Genomic DNA, 20,766 nt, shown 5'->3' on the forward strand with positions numbered 1-20,766 from the left:
AGCACATCATTAGCTGCCAGAGATTTAAACAGAATTTAGAAAAATAATGAAAGTTATTATGTTTGCCATGACTTGACACAGTTTAAATAATAATCCTAGTTTATTAACTTACTCTTTCTTTTTTAATCTTTTTATTGATTTTCAAGTTCGAAAACATAGTAACAATTGTAATACAAAGAGATTGGAATTACATTATTGATATTAGACATATGCAAGTAAAACTATAGAAAAAATACAAGTATACTAAACCTCCCAAACTCTCGATATAGTTAATCATGATTAAAGGAAAAATAAAAAAAATCACAGGAAAGAAAAAACCCCAAAAAGTAACAAAAAAGCTAAGAAAAAAAGACTGAACTAAACTGAACCAAAAACTGATTGAAGCAAAACAAGGCTGGGCTAATATATTACATTGAATACAATCATTAATGTTGTCAACTCCGCTCCTCTATCCGTATATTCTAGGTTAATAAAAAGGATTCGGAAAAGGTCAAGCTACATCAAATGAAAGTGTTGAATAAATGGCTTCCAGGTCTCTTCAAATTTAACTGAAGGATCAAAAATGACGCTTCTAATTTTTTCTAAATTTAAACATGATATGATTTGGGAAAACCATTGAAATGTAATAGGGGGATTGGTCTCTTAGCAGAAGGGTTTAATCACAGCTATTTATGATATAATTATGAAAATACAGCCAGGTATATCAGATAAAATTAAAAATGAATGGGAAAGGGAACTTCAACTTCACATACCTGTAGAGAAATGGGAGAAAATTTTTCAATTAGTTAGCTCTAATATGTGCTAAACATACGTTGATACAAATTAAGGTGGTTCATAGGGCTCATATGTCTAAAGATAAACTAGCTCGATTTTTACTCCCATATAAATCCTGTTTGTGACAGATGTCACTCTGAGATAGCTTCTTTGACTCATAGGCCTCTTTTGGAAAAATTTTGGAAAGATATTTTTAATATTATTTCAACAGTTTTGCGCATTAATTTACAACCTCAGCCTATTACTGCAGTTTTCGGTTTATCAATGATGGATCATAGCTCTTTATCCTCTTCAGCCCGTCGGATGATTGCATTTGCTACATTAATGGCTAGAAGATCCATCTTATAGTATTAACTCATTCTAGCCTTAAATGTTTTGAATCTAATGTTGCTTCATCTTTTCCAGTACTCTCAATAATCCTGCTGACCAGATGGATGTAATTGGTGTAGGTGGGATTGATTTTGAAGACAACATGGCTCGATTCTCCTCCAGAGGAATGACCACTTGGGTAAGTTAGCAATGAATTGTATATCTCTTACTTGCAGATTGACCACAGAAAGACCAACACATAAAGCTCACCTGTACTTGACTTTAGCAGTATTGTATAGCAGCATTCATTCCTTCCGTATCTTTCTGAGAACTGACCTACCTCCAGCAGGCACCTCAAGGCATTTGTTCCTCTTAAACCCCTTCTGAGTTCATTGGATGGATAATTGATTACTGTCAAGGTACCCTCCAAGGCCAATGTTACAGCCATTAATGGCCTTATTATAGTTTAATTGTCATTCAACCATACTGTAATAACCATGGATACAGCCAACGAAACAATGTAACTCCGGGGCCAAGGTGCAAAACATGGTACCAACAGTCATACACAGTACAAGGCACCTACAGCACATATAAGATAGCAAGCACATGGTAAGGTATTAGAAAAATACAGGTCACACAAAAAAAATATATAGTTCAAGACCCTGAGTACATGAATGTTGAAAAAATCTGCGGTTGAACACAATATGGCTTGTCTTCTGCTATGTGAAAAGTGAGGGGCAGCACTGACTTCTGCTTAGACACCGCGTTATACCACCTCTGGTGGAGTGCACTGAATCTGACATCTCTCTTCCAGGCGGCTCTAAACAGGGGACGGCCACTGCGGCTTGAGATCTAGTCCTTCCTATGATAAGACCGAGGCCATGCAGCTCCCTCGCCTTCCGCCAATAAATCAGTGAATTGGACTTACAACATTCTACATTAACAATGTCCGAAAGTGTCTTGCGATCACAAGAAACCGACTCAGTCAATCACTTGCTTTTAAACTTGGGTCCTTTGCCCAACACATGCCTTCCTGACACAAGTGGAAGTATAATCCACACCAAGTTCAATTCCTTCAGTTTCTCTGCCAACGAGCAACTTGCTGATGGGGTAGACAGTAGCATCTTTGGTTGATCCTGTAGAAGCCGCTGCAATTGAACGTGCTGCCATCTTACCAGATTTATTTATACCATCTTATTTATATCTTTCCTGTTTCAATGCACATACTATGTAGTTTGCAAGCCTAACACCAGGTTCTTGAAAATCTGTGTGTCATTCTGAGTGCCCTCAAAGTAGATTCCCTTGTCAATGGAAGATAAGGTTAGGATGTACTCAACAGTTCCTTGGAAAAATATGAAACCCTTTCCACCATGAATCCTTGGCCCATGAATATTTAAGGTGGAAAAGAATTTTCTGAATTGTAGTAACAACCTCGTTCATGTATTGGGAGCACATAGAACATAGAACAGTACAGCACAGTACAGGCCCTTCGGCCCACAATGTTGTGCTGACTCTTAAACCCTGCCTCCCATATAACCTCCCACCTTAAATTCCTCCATATACCTTATAATAATTGGCAAAAGCAGTGAACGTTTCACACTCTACCCATTTATTGCATCTGTTAGGCATCTGTGGCCCATCTACAGACTTCATTTTCTGTATTGGTTTCATTAGTCACTTCTGAACTCAAAATCAGAGTGGAGGCAAGCAATTCCTGTTTCTGAGGTACTGCCGAAGGAGAACTCCTACCGTACTTAGTAAATTTAAGAATTTTTCTCAGCAGGAGTGGGAGCAGATGTAGGGGGTCTTGAATAAGCACATGAATATACAGAGAATGGAAGGGTATTAGATTAGATTAGATTAGATTATGAGGACACACAGTCCTCCTTTATTGACATTTAGTAATGCATACATTAAGAAATGATACAATGTTCCTCCAGAAAGATATCACAGAAACACAAGACAAACCAAGACTAAAAAAAACTGACAAAAAAACCCCACATAATTATAACATATAGTTACAACAGTGCAAAGCAATACCGTAATTTGATGAAGACCAGACCATTGGCACGGTAAAAAAAAGTCTCAAATTCTCTCGAAAGTCCCATCATCTCACACAGACGGTAGAAGGAAGAAAAACTCTCATCCTGCCATGAGCTTCCAGCGCTGCAAACTTGCTGATGCAGCACCCTGAAAGCACCCGACCACAGCCGACTCTTGAGTCCGTCTGAAAACTTCGAGCCTCCGACACCGAGCACCGAGCACCATCTCTGCTGAGCGCTTCGACCCCAGCCCTGGCAACAGGCGGTAGGCAAAGCCGAAGATTTGGGGCCTTCCCCTCCGGAGATTCTTGATCGCACAGTAGCAGCGGCAATGAAGCAGGCATTTCAGAAGTTTCTCCAGATGTTCCTCCGTGCTTCTCATGTCCGTCTCCATCAAATCAGGATTGTGCACGGCCCCTATTTAACAAATACGATATCATTTCGGAGCAGCTGCATGCTGTGTCGCGCCGCCATCTTCTCCCCTCCTCAGCTATGGATTAAAGTACATACCTATCATCATATACAACACTGAGATTCATTTTCCTGCTGCATGCTCAATATATCCAATAGACATAACGGAATCAATAAAGGACAACTGGTGTGCAAAAGATAATAAACTGTGTAAATACAAAATGAAATAAATAAACAATAAATTTTGAGAGCATGATGAAGAGTCCTTGAAAGTGATTCCATAGCTTGTGGGAATAGTTCAGTGATGGAGGCGAGTGAAGTTGAGTAAAGTTATCCCCTCTGGTTCAGGAGTCTGATGGTTGAGGAGTAATAACTGTTCCAGATCCTGGTGTGAGTTCTGAGGCTCCTGTACTGTACCACCTTTTTGATGGCAGCAGTGAGAAGAGAGCATGGCCTTGGTGAGAGATGCTGCTTTCCTGTGACAGTCCTCTGTGTAGATGTGCTCAGTGATGAGGAGGGCTTACCTGTGATGAACTGGGCCATATTCGCTACTCTTTGTAGGGCACTGGCATCATACCAACCAGTGATGCAGCCAGTCAATATACTCTCCACCACACATCTATAAAGGTTTGTGCAGGTAGAAGGGATTTGGTGCCATTAACTTAATTAGTATGGCACAATGTGGACAGAAGGGCTAGTTCTTGTACTGTACTGTCCTGTAAATGAAAGAACAGTCAAAATTGCATGTGATCTTTTAATGGAACTTGTGCTTTGTTGTGTTCCCATTTGTCTTGTGTTATTGTCTCAAGATGGCAAAGACAATGAGTTTTTAAATGCTTTAATGGAAGTTTTGTCAAGGTGATAAACTGCATTTTATAAGTGGTGATGAGTGTTGAGGGAGTAAATGTTTGCATAGGACAGTGGTTAGAATGTCAATTAATTGGGCTGCTTTGTTCATGGTGGTGTTGAACTTTTACCTGTTGTTAAAATTGTTTTTATGCAGATCTGTGTGTAGCACATTGGAACATTGATGTGCACTTCGCAGTAAACTTTTTCTTTTGAGAGCATTGCAGTGTGTAACTTAAGTTCTTTGTACTTTTCAAAGCAAGTAATCTCATTGTACTTTTAGAGTCTGTTTTAAACCTGTACAATGTATGACTAATCTCACATTTCTAAAGTTTTGTTTCATGTTTCTTCCATGTTTAGGGCACGACTAAATGTGGTCTGATATGCACATTCTGACATCAACCACACAAATAAATTCAGTGTTACTTAAAAACATTAGAGCATAAATGGAGCAAGTCTGCTATTCAGCATGTTTATGATTGATCATATATCTTAACACCATATTCCTGCTCTCTTCCACTCTCCTTGTTTTGTCTCTAGGAATTTGCCCATCTCCTTAGAAGTACCTTGGCCTTTATAGTTTTTATGTGAATTCTACAGACTCACCATCTTCAGATGCGTCTACTTGCAATCCTCAATCTCTTCCCTGTAATCTGAAACTTCGACCCCTCAGAAATCTAAATGCATCCAGTCGATGGGTTTGCTACTTTGCTACAGTGTTGCTGTGGTTAATGTCATTGCCTCATAACTCTAGATACCCAGATTTAACCTTGACCTTGGATGCTGACTCAAGTATTTGCACATCCTGTGTAGAATTATCTGATGTTCTCGTCTCTTCCCACCTCCCACAAATGTGCTAGTGAGTTAATTGTCCTTGGTGTTGGTAAGAGGGAAAGAATTGATGAGCACGAGAGAAAGAGTAATATGCAATGATAGAGGGAAATAAGGAGATGGAGAATGGGACCACTGTGATTACCCTGCTGGGAGCTCGTGGAGTTGATAAGCCAAAATAGCTTCCAGTGCCATGGAGGATAAGTAATCTTCTTACTTCAGGACACAGTTGTACAGCTTTAAGTTAATGGTGTTTAAATAACAGTAGGGGCATTTTGTTTTCTGTTTGACATTTATCCCTCAACCAGCAATACTGATTATCTGATCATTACCTCATTCTTGATTACAAAACTTTGCTGTTTAGTGCAATTGAGAAATACAGCACAGAAACAGGCCCTTCAGTTCATCTCATCCATGCCAAAACCATTTAAACTGCCTCCTGCTATTGACCTGCATCAGGACCATAGCCTTCCATACCCCTACTATCCATGTACCTATCCAAACTTATCTTAAATGTTGAAATTGAGCTTGCATGCACCATTTGTGCTGGTAGCTCATTCCACACTTTCACAACCCTCTCAGTGAAGAAGTTCCCGTCATGGTCCTCTAAGTTTCTCACCTTTCACCCTTAACCCATGACCTCTGGTTGTAGTCCCTCCTACCCTCAGTGGAAAAAGCCTGCTTCTATTTATCTATACCCCTCATAATTTTGTATATCTCTATCAATCTCCTCTCAATCTTCTGCATTCTCAAGAATACAGTCCGAACCTATTCAATCTTTCCTTATAATTCAAGTTCTCCAGACATGGCAACATTCCTTGTAAATTTTGTCTGTAGTTTTTCAGTCTTTTTTACATTTTTCCTATAGGTAGGTGACCAAAACTTCACACAATACTCCACATTAGGCCTCACCAATGACTTGTGCAACTTCAACATAACATCCCATCTTCTGTGTATGTGTATTGGTAACTACAATTTTGGCACAGGTCCTCCCCCTTTAGCCGTATGGTTGTGTAGTGGCATCTACATTGGACTTAAAGGTAAATGGTCCTTGGTTCGAATCCAGCCAGCTCCTTGCATGCTTTCCATCCATGCTGGGTTGAGCACTGAGCTAGCAACTCATCCTTGTAAAAAAAAACAGATAAATGTTAAAGTAACTGCAAGGTTGCCGCCTGATGCACCACAAGGCATGGAGGGGGGTAATGACATCTCAGGTCCTCTCCAGGTTATGGCAGTGTTCTATTCCTGTGGTGTTCATAATCTGACTAGTTTGTAAATTGGAAATGCAGCCATAATGCAAGTTTCCACAGCAGAAGATGCCTGTAGCCTCCCCAAATGGGCTGTATTCCCTTACAAGTTGGGTGTTCATAATCCTTGGGGGATCTTTATTTGTGTTCGTCTGTATTCATTGCCAGATAATCCATTACTGGTCTCAATTCTACAATTTATTCTGCCATGATAGGTCATAAATTCAGGTCTAACTAATAATCTGAGTATAGAAATCCAGCTTTTCACTCCAGAAGAATATACTGAGGCAATTATGCTTTGCCAATTGTGTTGCTAGAGTGAGCTATTCAAACAAGACTGGTGAATGTTAAAGAACCCACATAGCTATCCTTTTTATAGGGCAGCATTTGCTTGATGTCCTCTGATGAAAATTTATTATTTATAAACAGTTTTCTAATGATCCCATTGTTGTATTGGGGGTTTTCTGTGCACAGGTAGACTAGTGTCTTCCTAAATTAAAACAGAAACTGCACTCTTGAAAAACTTCATTGACTGCAAAATACTTCGAAAGGGGAATATAAAAGGCTCTGATTTTGCAATTGAACTGTACGAGAGCCTTGAGGATTTAAAAAGTACTAAATTAAATACAGCTTTGACTTGTGAGGCATTGGAATATTTTTATTGCATGTGTATCTGCAATTCTGAATGATCTGATGCAAGTATATTTAATCGACTGTTCAACCTACTTGTAAAGAAGGTCCAGTGTTTTGAAACCCATAATGAGTACCTTCTTGTTTCAATGTTGTATTTTCAGAGCCTGGCCCATGGTTAAGCAGCCCGTGCTTGAAACTTAAAATAAAAATACTTTGCCTATGTTAGTAAGGTGGTGAATACCAGATAAGATTATTGCTTGTACTCATTCTGCTCAGCATTGACCATTTGCTAATGTTAGTGTATGATATTCTTCCAAATTTATACACGAATTAACATTTGTGGCTATTGCATTGAGTTCTTGCCAAATGAATGCTTGTTTTCCTTCCCATAGGAGCTTCCTGGTGGTTATGGCAGAATGAAACCAGACATTGTGACCTATGGCTCTAGTGTGCGAGGCTCTGGTATGCAAGGAGGTTGCCGTTCACTTTCGGGCACCAGTGTGGCATCACCAGTGGTGGCTGGTGCAGTCACTCTGCTTGCAAGGTGAGTACATCTTGATGTGATTGCAAGCAAGTGGAATGTACTATTCCACTTGGGCTTCAGGGCTTCTGACACCCAATGGCAAAGGCCCATACCTGAGCCTGAGTGATGGAAGCCTTAATAAAGCTCTGTTCTGAGTCTATTACAACAGTCAATATTGCAAAAGTATCTGTAGCCCACCAGCACATCATTAATGAAACTCCTGTAAATTGTGTGTCTGCTCTATCAAGAACTTTTTTTCAAGTTTGGAGTAGGATTACATTTTTCTACCTGTTGTATGGAAAACATCCCATGTGTGATTTAACCACTATCAAATTACATACAGGATGCTTCTGTATTTTGAGCAAACAAGGATTATTGTCTGTAAATATTTAAGACAGCTGCTACTATAAATTTATCTCAAGATTACATGGAGGCTTCTGGGAAATGTTAACAGATGGGGTATGTGAATACTCTCCCAAGGGAGTTTTAAGCAGCTATTAAGATTTTCGAGGAAGTTTTGGAATTGGCTCTTGCAAACTTCATATTGAGTAAATAGAATAACCCAGTTAGTCTAAAATTCCATTTTAAAAAATAGTTCAAATTATCTTTAGTTAGTTTAACCTAGCAACCTTTATGCATTATGGGTATTCAGTTAGACAAAACATTGGCTTGCAAGGTGATTACAGGTGTTTCCCCTTTTGCCTTAGTACATTAAAAAAACAGGAGCGGCAGCAAGTCCCTTAAGATTGCTCTGCCACTCAGTATCGGTCTGTCCTAAACTTAACTTCTTTTGTCCATTTTCCCTATAGCCCCCTAATCCCTAATATTTCTAAAATTTATATATCCTTAATGATCTAGTCCTCCATAATTCCATCGTGGAAAATTCCAGAGATTCACCACCTGCAGTGGAAAAAATGAATATAAATGACATCTTTGCTTTCTGAAGATCATAGTCAGTATGTTCTATGTCATATGAAGTGGGAAATCATAGACTTCCATCTTTTCTATCCATGGCTGTGATTGTTCTTGGCAAATTTTTCCACAGAAATGGTTTGCCAATGCCATTGGGCAGTGTCTTTACAAGACAGTGACTCCAGCCATTATCAATACTTTTCAGAGATTATCTGCTTGGCATCAGTGGTCACGTAACCAGCACTTGTGATCTACACTGTGCTCGTACAACCATTCGCTGCCTGCTTCATATGATGCTGATTGGGGGATAAGTGGATGCTATACCTTAGCTGTTGAAAAATAGGGGGGATAAGAAATATTAAATACAAATCTGTATGTACCCATTGTAGTGTACAATCTGAGTTTCCAATCAGTACAGTGTCTTGGCTCATATCTGCGAGGACTTCATTCATTCCGTTAATCGGCTGAAATATGCAGTTTCTACCACTTCCCATCAGGCAGCATGAAAACTTGAAAAAGAACACTGGACAAGTGGGCTGACTTAATGTTGAAATAGAGGAGGAGTTTGCTGGTGCAGGGTTTGAGGAAATGTTGTGAATATAATATAATAAATTTTCCCATGACATTGATATTTTCATTTTTAAAAAAAGCGTGGCAAGACATTATCAAATCTCTAGCAGTACTGTACAGGAAGAGTATTCACACTTGATAATTGCTGCCTACTATATAGGAGAAATAATGTGTTGCCACTGGTTTCTAAACTCCATTAACATTTGATTCCATTGAGCAAAAATTGGTTAAATTAAGAATGTTGGAATTCTGAGGCAAGTAAATATCTGAAGAGGTAAGTGAGGGTGATGAATTGAATCTATGCTGATGGATAAAACCTTGTGAATAAATAAGAACTACAGATCTATTTTACAATTAAGCAATGAAAAATATGTTTGCATTTTTATTGCATGTCATTTGTTCAGTGTCACATAATTGAATACCACATAAATGTTGAAGCAACTGAGCCAAAATGTGGATGGTGAGGCTCATTCCCAAGTCTGTACAGAAAACAATCCCACCCCGCTCCAGACTGCTGTAGGCTTCTTCCCGGAAGCAGGGTTTGAGATCATGCCAACAAATATGAAATGGGCAACTTGGCAAAAGTATACACAGCATGTAGTGTGACTGTTTTGTATCTCTTGACGTAACAACCTTGTTAGGAGTGGTGGAAATCAAAGGGACCAATTAAGAATGTCCCACTTTCTACTTTTAAGATCAAGTTTTCCCTGAGAAGGTGAAGCACGTTGAGTTATCCAACCAAAACCCCTGACAGTCGGTTCAGTTTAAATGTACTGGTTGTAGATTCATGGCTTTGGTATGGAATCTTTTCTTTGCTGTGGAATATGCTGAAATTGAATGGCCACTTGTCAACCAGAATTAAGGCAAGTCAAGTACCTGGTACATCGGTTAAATAGAATTGTGCAGTCAATCAAAACTGTGTGTGTGTGTGTATAGCTTCAGACTGTATAACCAAACAAATTGGTATGCAGTAAATCAAAAAGTTAATGGTCGGTAGTTATATTCTCCGTGTTTGGCTAGGATTCATGCTGTAATCTGTTTTGTGAAAGCCATTAAATATCTTGTAAAAACTGCCTTAGGGAAATATTTGCCAGGGTAGTTCAATATCCTTGAATTTGAGGCATCTGGGCTTTTCATGTGATCAGGTTCACAGATGTGTATGATATTTCTTTCCAACATCAGTATTTTTCAATGCATATCATGGTTTATCTAAATTACCTGGATGTGCTTAAGCTTATGGAGTAACTGTCATGCAGGTTTGTTGGCAGCGATGTTATTTCAGTGTGAGTAATTAAGGTCTGGAAGATAACTCGAGTTCATTTTAGATTAGATTAGAAATTCATGCATTAAAAAATGATACAATGTTCCTCCAGAAAGATATCACAGAAACACAGGACAAACCAAGACTAAAACTGACAAAACCACATAATTATAACATATAGTTACAACAGTGCAAAGCAATACCGTAATTTGATCAAGAGCAGACCATGGACGCGGTAAAAAAAAAGTCTCAAGTCCCGATAGCTCCGTCACCTCATGCAGACGGTGGAAGGGAGAAACTCTCCCTGCCTCCAAGCACCACAAACTTGCCGATGCATTGGAAGCACCCGACCGCAGCCGACTCGAGTCCGTCTGAAAACTTCGAGCCTCCGACCAGTCCTCCAACACCGAGCACCACCTCTGCCAAGTGCTTTGACCCCACCCCAGCCGCTGAGCAACAAGCAAAGCCGAAGACTCGGGGCCTTCTCCGGAGATTCTGGATCACACAGTAGCAATGGCAGCGAAACAGGCATTTCAGAAGTTTCACCAGATGTTCCTCTGTGCTCTCATGTCTGTCTCCATCAAATCAGGACAAATAATAGATATCATTCACCGGAGTGGCCGCTGCCAGCTGCGTTGCACTGCCATCTTCTCCTCCTCCTTTAGTTATATGAAATGTTGTGGAAAAGTATTATCTGGACTGTTATTTTCTCTTTTCATCGAAAAAAGGTGCAACAAAATCTTAGAATTAATTTGATTCTATAAGAATTTTTTGTCATGGCTGGAGAAGTGAAGGAAGAATTGGTTATGTTCGACTGCTTTTATTTGGAATAGTGAAATTTTGAGACTATCTTTCTAGTTGAATGTACATGATCCTAAACACCAATTTGAAATAGAAAAAAGCAAGTTATTTTGCGAGTTGTCTTTTGCAGCATGACTTGCTAGGAAATTATATCTATGCAGATGGGTACTGTTCTAAGATGGTGCCAATAAGGAACAACTTGTGTAGCTCCAGTGGGAATTATCAGGACTACTACAGTTGAAATCCACAGTCATGGCTGTGGATACTTCAGTAAGACATTTTAAAAAAATCTATTGATACTGGAACCCAATCCCAGATTGCAGACTCAGGTCGCAAGTGCAGTTTCCCTTTAAGAAAAAGAAAGTGAGGGAAGCATGCTGAGCTGCAAGTAAGAATGAAGGCAGAGGCTTTAGACCTCCACTCCAGAGTGGAGTGGCAAATGTACAGTTTCTGAAAAATAAAACTGAAGACCTCAGAGCATGATTGCTGTACCAAAGGAACATCAGAGATTCTGTCTTACGGAACCATGGCTATCATAGAAACATAGAAAACCTACACCACAATACAGGCTCTTCGGCCCACAAAGTTGTGCCGAATGTGTCCCTACCTTTGAAATTACTATGGTTACCCGTAGCCCTCTATCTTTCTAAGCTCCATGTACCTATCCTAAACTCTCTTTTAAAAAAAACCCTATCGTATCCACCTCCAGCACCATTGCCGGCAACCCATTCCACACACTTATCACTCTCTGCGTAAAAAAACAAACAAACAAACTTACCCCTAACATCTCCTCTGTACCTACTCCCCAGCACCTTAAGCCTGTGCCCTTTTGTGGCAGCCATTTCAGCCCTCATCATCTTATACACCTCAATCAGGTCACCTCTCATCCCCCGTCACTCCAAGGAGAAAAGGCCGAGTTCACTCAACCTGTTTTCATAAGGTATGCTCCCCAATCCAGGCAACACCCTTGTAAATCTCCTCTGCACCCTTTCTATGGTTTCCACATCCTTCCTGTAGTGAGGCGACCAGAACTGAGCACAGTACTCTCAAGTGGGGTCTGACCAGTGTCCTATCGAGCTGCAACATTACCTCTCGGCTCCTAAATTCAATGCCACGATTGGTGAAGGCCAATACACCGTACGCCTTCTTAACCACAGAGTCACCCTGCGCAGCTGCTTTGAGCGTCCTATGGACTCGGACCCCAAGATCCCTGTGATCCTCCACACTGCCAAGAGTCTTACCATTAATACTACATTCTGCCATCATATTTGACCTACCAAAATGAACCACTTCACACTTAGCTGGGTTGAACTCCATGTGCCACTTCTCAGCCCAGTTTTGCATCCTATCAATGTCCCATTGTAACCTCTGACAGCCCTCCACACTATCCACAACACCCCCAACCTTTGTGTCATCAGCAAACTTACTAATCCATCCTTCCACTTCCTCATCCAGGTTATTTATAAAAATCACGAAGAGTAAGGGTCCCAGAACAGAATATGACCTGTCTACAACCATACTTTGCCTTCTGTGAGCAAGCCAGTTCTGGATCCACAAAGCAGTGTCCCATTGGATCCTATGCCTCCTTACTTTCTCAATAAGCCTTGCATGGGGTAACCTTATCAAATGTCTTGCTAAAATCCATATACGCTACATCTTCTGCTCTACCTTCATCGATGTGTTAAGTCACATCCTCAAAAAAAAATTCAGTCAGGCTCATAAGGCACGAACTGCCTTTGACAAAGTCATGCTTGACTATTCCTAATCATATTATGCCTTTCCAAATATTCATAAATCCTGCCTCTCAGGATCTTCTCCATCAACTCAGCAACCACTGAAGTAAGACTCACTGGCCTGTAATTTCCTGGGCTATCCCTACTCCCTTTCTCGAATAAGGGAACAACATCCACAACCCTCCAATCCTCTGGAACCTCTCCCTTCCTCATTGATGATGCAACGATCATTGCCAGAGGCTCAGCAATCTCCTACCTCGCTTCCCACAGCAGCCTGGGGTATATCCTGTCCAGTCCCAGTGACTTATCCAAATTGATGCTTTCCGAAAGCTCCAGCACATCCTATTCCTTAATATCCTACATATTCAAGCTTTTCAGTCCACTGCAAGTCATCCCTACAATCGCCAAGTTCCTTTTCTGTAGTGAATACTGAAGCAAGGTATTCATTAAGTACCTCCGCTATTTCCTCCGGTTCCATACACACTTTTCCACTGTCACACTTGATTGGTCCTATTCTCTCACGTCTTATCCTCTTGCTCTTCACATACTTGTAGAATGCCTTGGGGTTTTCCTTAATCCTGTCTGCCAAGGCCTTCTCATGGCCCCTTCTGGCTCTCCTAATTTCATTCTTAAGCTTCTTCTTGCTAGCCTTATAATTTTCTAGATCTCTATCATCGCCTAGATTTTTTGAACCTTTCATACGCTCTTCTTTTCTTCTTGACTAGATTTACAGCAGCCTTTGTACACCACGGATCTTGTACCTTACCATCCTTTCCATGTCTCATTGGAACGTATCTGCTCAGAACCCCGCGCAAATATCCCCTGAACAAATGCCACATTTCTTCCGTATGTTTCCCTGAGAACATCTGTTTCCAATTTATGTTTCCAATCGTATCCTCTTGCTCTTCACATACTTGTAGAATGCCTTAGTGTTTTCCTTAATCCTGCTCGCCAAGGCCTTCTCATGGCCTCTTCTGGCTCTCCTGATTTCATTCTTAAGCTCCTTTCTCCTATGCTTATAATTTTCTAGATCTCTATCATTACCTAGATTTTTGAACCTTTCATAAGCTTTTCTTTTCTTCTGGACTAGATTTTCAATTGCCTTTGTGCACCATGGTTCCTGTACCCTCCTATCGTTTCCTTGTCTCATTGGAACATACCTGTGCAGAACCCCATGCAAATATGCCCTGACATTTGCCATATTACTGCCATATATTTCCCTGAGAACAGCTGTTCCCAATTTATGCTTCCAAGTTCCTGCCTGATAGCCTCATATTTCCAATTAAACGTTTCCCTAACTCATCTGTTCCTATCCCCCTCCAATGCTATGGTAAAGGAGATAGAATTGTGATCACTATCTCCAGAATGCCCTCCCACTGAGAGACCTGATACCTGACCAGGTTCATTTTCCGATATCAGAACAAGTACAGCCTCTCCTCTTGTAGGCTTATCTACATATTTTGACCAAATGTCATTGGTATAGAAGTTGTCATGCATCATGAACAGAATAGCTTGGAAAGAACAGCATTGAGCAATGTCGGTGTCAGTTTGATTTGGGCAGATAAAAAATCAGTAAACTAGGAAATAGGGTAATACCAAATTGGTTGGGACTGACTTTGGTTCCATTGGATTTGGAGGAGCTGAGTGGATGGATGAGAACATGGTTTGCAGAGCATAGTGTGGAAAATGTGAGGTCATTTGCTTTGTTGCACACAACAGAAGAGCAGGGTATTTGTTGTGTTGTGAATGATTGAGCCATTCTGATGTTCAAAGAAACCCATGTGTGCTAATGCACTGAAAGCATCAATTGAAGGCAAGTCGTTTATTGGGCTCTGTTCAAAGAGGAATTAATTGCAGTGCAATGTATAGGACCTTGGTGTAATACATCTGATTCATTGTGTAAATGTTTGGTCTCCTTACTGAAGAAAGGCTGTAATTGCCAAAGAAAAAATGCAACAAAGATTCTTCACTTTTCAAGTGGCGATGATTTGTTCAATGAGGAAAGTAAGTAGACTGGACATGCTGGACTTGTAAAATTTAGAAGAATGAAAAGACATTCAGTTAAAACTTGGAATTTTTAAAAGGTAGTCAAGCTAGTTGCAGAAAAGATGTTCTCCCCTTACTGAGGAGTCTCAGACCAAGGCACAGATTGGGAATAGGTGGTAGGTTCTATCAGCTGTCCATTCCCTTAAGAACAACAAGTCCCCTGGCACTGACAATATCCCTGCTGAGTTACTGAAGAACGGAGGATACATGTGTATGCGCACCCTCTGCCAGTACATCACCAAGGCCTGGACTGATGAGAACATCCCACAGTAATGGAGAAATGCAAACATCGTTGCCATTTATAAGAACAAGGGTGACAAGGCCATATGCGGCAATAGTAGGGGCATATCACTCCTTTCTGTTGCTGGAAAGGTCCTGGCTAAGGTGATGCCTCAGAGACTCATCAGCAACATCACCGAGTCAATGCTGCCTGAATCGCAGTGTGGATTTAGGAAGAACAGGAGCATGATCGACATGATCTTTACAGCCCGGCAGCTTCAGGAAAAGTGCAACATCAGGAACTGTTTCTGGCCTTTATTAACCTCTCCAAAGTATTTGACACTGTGCAAAGAGAGCTCTTATGGGATGTCCTCCTTAGGTTTGGCTGTCCCAATAAATCTGTTAACATCCTGTGCCAATTCCACGATGGGATGACTGCTTGGGTGACCATAGGAGGACAAAAGTCCGAGCCCTTCCTTGTACGCACAGGGGTGAGGCAGGGGTGTGTACTAGCGTCAGTGCTTTTTAACATCTTCCTCTTGTGTGTTACCAAGCTTCTCCACAACAAGATTGAAGACAGCAGCAGTGTGGTAGTGGACGTCAGATTAGATAGCAACCTCTTTGACATCAGGAGGCTTCACGCAACCACCAAACTCCGTAGAGAGCGGGTTCTGGAGCTGCAGTATGCAGATGACTGTGCTTTTGTGGCCCATACTCCAGAGGATCTTCAGACTGCCCTTGCTGTGGCGGTGAGAGTGTACAGCAGGATGGGGCTGACTGTCAATACCACCAAGACAGAAGTGGTTTGCCAATGGAGTACCAGTGTCCCACCCACTCTACCTGCCTTCACTGTTGGTGATGAAAAGCTGTCAGAAGTGCCATCTTTCAAATATCTGGGGAGCATTCTCTCAAGAGGATAGTGGCATTGACAACTACATCCAGAGCCGTATTAAACAGGCATTAGCTGCCTTTGGGAGACTTCGGCGTAGAGTCTTTCAGAACAGGAGCCTTTGTCTTGCCACAAAGGTCGCCGTATACCAAGCAGTCTGTGTCACCACTCTCCTTTATAGCTGTGAAGCTTGGGTAACCTACAGCTGTCACATCAAGTCCTTGGAGCACTTCCACATAAGCTGCCTCCAGCACATCCTGGGAATTACCTGGCGTGAGCGGGTGCCTCACACTGAAATACTTGTAAAGACCAACTGCAGGAGTATTGAGGCCGTGATCACCCAGTGTCAGCTGCAGTGGCTGGGGCATGTGATAAGGATGCCCCCATGACGGCTACCCTGCAGAGTGTTATACGGCCAGCTACATCACGGTCGATGCTCAACTAGAGGGCCGAAGAAGTGCTATAAGGATCAGATGAAGAATGCTTTAAGGAAGTGCAAGATCAGACCCGAGGACCTGGAGGATGTTGCTGCTGACTGTACCACTTGGCGACAGCTGTGTAGGGACGGGGTTCGTATTCTGGAGATGGAAAGAACATCAGAAGAGAGCCAGGAGAAATGCAGCCATGGTTGCCACCACTACTACATATACATGTCCCACTGGGTCCAGGATAGGACTGTATAGTCATCAAAGATCTCACCGTTAAAAGAGTGGATGCTGTCATTGGATTTCGATGGACAACTGAAGAGAAAGAAAGAAGGTAGGTTGGTTAGGACCTCAATGAAGAGGAATATTTTTCATTTAAATGCAGTCCCCTCAACTGGAAGGTTGGGAAGTGCAGTCATTGTATCCATTCAAAACACAGCCCAGTAAATTGGGCATTAAGGGAATCAAGCAATATGGGGATAGAGCATAAAAATTATTTTGAGGGGGAGATGGGCCATGATCTTGATCAATGTTGGACTAAACTAAAGGGCTGTATGGCCTACTCCTCCAACTCGGGAACTAATGTAATTGGTTCTTGCTTTTCTTCATTACAAATGAGAAATGTTTGGTGATCTGTAAAGTACTGTAGAAAGGAATGAATAGGAAGGAACTTGCTGTACAAAACAGCGGTCAGCCCCTAAATGGCATGGGTTTAAGGCATTGGTTAAGATTAGAGTGATTCTTTAACTTCCCAGTATGTAAGAGAGCTAAAAGATGTGCCTTCTAAGGGGTATGGTGACAGAGGCACTTGGGCGCTGCAGAAGAATTTTATCAAGCACTTTGTCTTAACCAAAAAGCTCATCAGCCAAGAGCTGGAAAACATTGGATGAGGCAACCTTTTTTTTCGTCCACCATAGACAATATGGCACAGAACTTCCATCTTTTCAGCCAACTTATTTACTTTCTTACGATACAGGAAGAAACCATTTGGCCAGTGGGTCCATACTGGCTTCCTGCTGAGCACTCCCATTCCTCCCAATCCTCATTTCCTTATAGGTCTATGATTAGTTCTCTCACACAAGGCTTTCAACTCACCTTTGATTCTTTTCGTACTTGTCTGTTCTGGTGATACTTTAAATTAGCTAAATTATCAGCAAGGCACTTTTAAGTAACCCAAACAGTCATGGGAGAACGTTCAGGCACCTCAGAGTGCACTGAAAATCTTAATTAAACCTTGGCTGCTGAAGCTACGAGACAGCAGCATTAACTTATGCACTGCCATGCTCCACTAGGACTTAACTTGTCATGTGTGCCTTTTTCTTTGATTACCCCTATGAAGAAAGGTGTATCATCTGAATCTGTACCTCTGCCATAGCTGGTTCTGCACATGCCATGTTTATTTCCTTGTATAATTTAGCTGCACTATTTCTGGACCTTTTTACCCTAGCCTTTTCTTTACTGCTTTATATATGTTATCACGAACTCTGGGAAAGCGAACTTGCATTCCACAAGTCACTAATATGGAAAATTAGGACATCCATTTTATATCACTCTGGTTAGTTATTAGTTCCTGAATTCATCATTAATTCTTTTAAAATCAAGTTTGAAGTTTTGCAATATGGAAAGATGTTTGGAAAGGGCACAATGTGGATTGATCAAATAAAACTTTGTGCTAATATTTACTGTACTCTTGCAAATTACTTTACACCAGGATTTAAACTAGTGGGCAGTTAGAGGTACAAGACACAGTTGCTGGATTTGATTCACGTTTTACTTGGTTTATTTGTTAACCACATAGCAAATGGTTTAAGTTGGAGCTGATCCAAGACTTGGGAGTCTCCAAAGGAAATTTCATCTAAATTTTTCCCATAGCAAGTGATTAAATTATCAGGTGTGGTTTCAAACAAAAAGTTTTGGATAACCTGTTGGTTATCTACCAGCATTATTGATCTATTATTTCCAGCCTTAATTAGTTGTTGGTCTAAATGTTCTTGAATGAGTTTTGCATGTATGGTTTCTGATGGTCAAATATGTTTTCTGCTCCTTTCTAGTGATTCTTTGTGCAGAAATAAAACATTGTAATCTGCTGTTGACCATGACCTCTGATCTAGTGTCTATTATAGAAACTTCGCAAGAAATCTTGTAGCTGCTTGTATGTGAGAATATACAGCAAGATTTTATAAAAAAAACTTTTGACACTAAACATTTGGTTGAATTACCTTGTTCAAACAAAAGTGTTGGGATCTTTCAAACTGCTGTGATTTTGATCTCTTTGATAAGATGTTTCCATAGGTTTTTAAAAGGGTAAAGCAGCTTTTGTTGGAAATCTGTATTTTAAATTTTCCAGGTTTAACTGAGAAATTCCACTGTCTATAGAAGTTTTGCGCGATAAACTGGAATTCCTTCTTTAAACTTGTTCTGATTGAACTTGCTCTGACTTTTGCCAGCACTGTACAACACCGTGAGATGGTAAATCCTGCCAGTATGAAACAAGCATTAATAGCATCTGCTCGCAGACTACCAGGGGTCAACATGTTTGAACAGGGACATGGCAAACTGGATCTACTGAAGGCATACCAAATTCTCAAAATCTATAAGCCTCAAGCCAGGTGAGTCCTGAAGTGAATAAGGATAATTCATACTTTTCCCACACCATCATCTTGTCATGCCCATCTTCCCAAACAAACAACTTTGTTTCTGTTGTTACTAGTTTTGATTCTGTGTTGTGACTGATTTTTGAACACTTGCAGCTCTACCTTGGATATCTTGACTGTTCTTTATGCAGGTATCATCATCCTCCACTGATGCAGCTTTGTTAAAATTGCTTTGAATACAGTTGTCAACAAATGTTTTCCAATTATGTCATATTGCTTCTGCGCCATCAGGCTGCTTAAATATTGGAGCTTGGATAACTTCAGTCCCTCCCCAGAAGCTCAAGATCTTTGCAGGTCATCTTTACAACCATTGTATCCTTGTTAGTGTGGTTCACACTGGGCATACCTTAAACCTTTAATCACCAGTTAAGACTGTTGACAGCTACCTCAGCATGATGGCCTATTTCTATCCTTTTATTAAAATACTTATCAATAGCCTTTCAGATTTGACAATTTCTTAATATTGGTTTTACTTTTCATTCCAACAAATACATTTTTTCACATAGAGACTTGGGTATTGCTGGAAAGATCAACATTTATTGTTTGCCTTCTGTTTCCTTGAACTGGGAACATGGGGACCAAGGTACTTCCATGGTGGCATTGGAGTGGAACTTCCAGGGTTTTGGCTGGTGATCCGACTAAGATAAGAGTCATGAGACTGCAGGTGCTTGAACCTGGAGCAACAAACAATCTACTAGAACAGGGGTTCCTAACTGGCTCAGTTAATGATTGGAGTCTGTAGCATAAAAAAGGCTAGGAACCTTTGTACTAGAGGAACCTGAGGTCAGGGAGCATCTTTGGATGGAAATGGATAGTTGATATTTCGGATTGCGAAAGAGCTGATGTTTCACATTGAAGACCCATTTGTCAGAATTGCATTATTTGAAACAGTTCTTGGTGGTCTTAGTTCTATAAGCAGTGCTTACTCAGATCTTGTTTGACACAGAGCCATCTGCAGTAGATTAATTTGGAGAATTTTGAGGGCAAATTCTTTATCATAAGTTGCCATTTATTCTCTTGCCACCTGTTGTAGTCCCAGTCTGTGAAATGATAGGTTCAGTCAATAGTTTTAGTATTACTAAATAATTTTCTGTGGTGAACATTGAACCCTCCTATTTGAAGTATGTATGACTGTTTTCTGTGCTTTGCAGCATTCTACATTGAGAAGTACTGATTAGCTGAGGGAGGGCAAATTGAGCCAGGAGCCTGACATTTTTTCTGACAGTATTTGCAAAATTGTTTCTGAAAATTAGACTTACCTCTATTTTTTATGGAATGTGATAGGTGAAGCCTTTCCTTTCTGAATCGCTAGGCAGTAGAGGCCAGCATTTAGATGCCGTTTTCTTTTCGTGCTAATCTTTCCCATGAATCAATTGCATCTTAATTTTAACTTCAGCGCTCCAATCCTTTTGCCATTTTTTTACAGGTACCTGGGAAAACAGTGAGCTGTTTACATACAGTGGCTAGAAAGTTTGTGAACCCTGTAGAATTTTCTCTATTTCTGCATAAGTATGACCTAAAATGTGATCAGATCTTCACGTCCTAAAACTAGATAAACAAAAAACATTATACTTGTTCATTTATTTATTGAGAAAAATGATCCAATTTTACATGTATTTGTTGGAAAAGGTATGTGAACC

General features: G+C 40.6%; 1 protein-coding gene across 3 annotated transcripts in view; it reads left to right on the forward strand.

Annotated features, from left to right (window-relative positions):
- mbtps1 (membrane-bound transcription factor peptidase, site 1) overlaps positions 1–20,766 on the forward strand; it is a 125,725-nt gene that overhangs the window by 62,514 nt on the left and 42,445 nt on the right. For all 3 annotated transcript variants that reach the window (XM_072279408.1, XM_072279410.1, XM_072279409.1), the window contains exons 9-11: positions 1,180–1,282; positions 7,486–7,637; positions 18,920–19,081. In XM_072279408.1, coding sequence (XP_072135509.1) covers positions 1,180–1,282; positions 7,486–7,637; positions 18,920–19,081 — 417 coding nt within the window. The remainder of the gene's footprint in view (positions 1–1,179; positions 1,283–7,485; positions 7,638–18,919; positions 19,082–20,766) is intronic.

This window comes from Mobula birostris, chromosome 15, assembly GCF_030028105.1.
Source record: "Mobula birostris isolate sMobBir1 chromosome 15, sMobBir1.hap1, whole genome shotgun sequence".
Taxonomy (NCBI): domain Eukaryota; kingdom Metazoa; phylum Chordata; class Chondrichthyes; order Myliobatiformes; family Myliobatidae; genus Mobula; species Mobula birostris.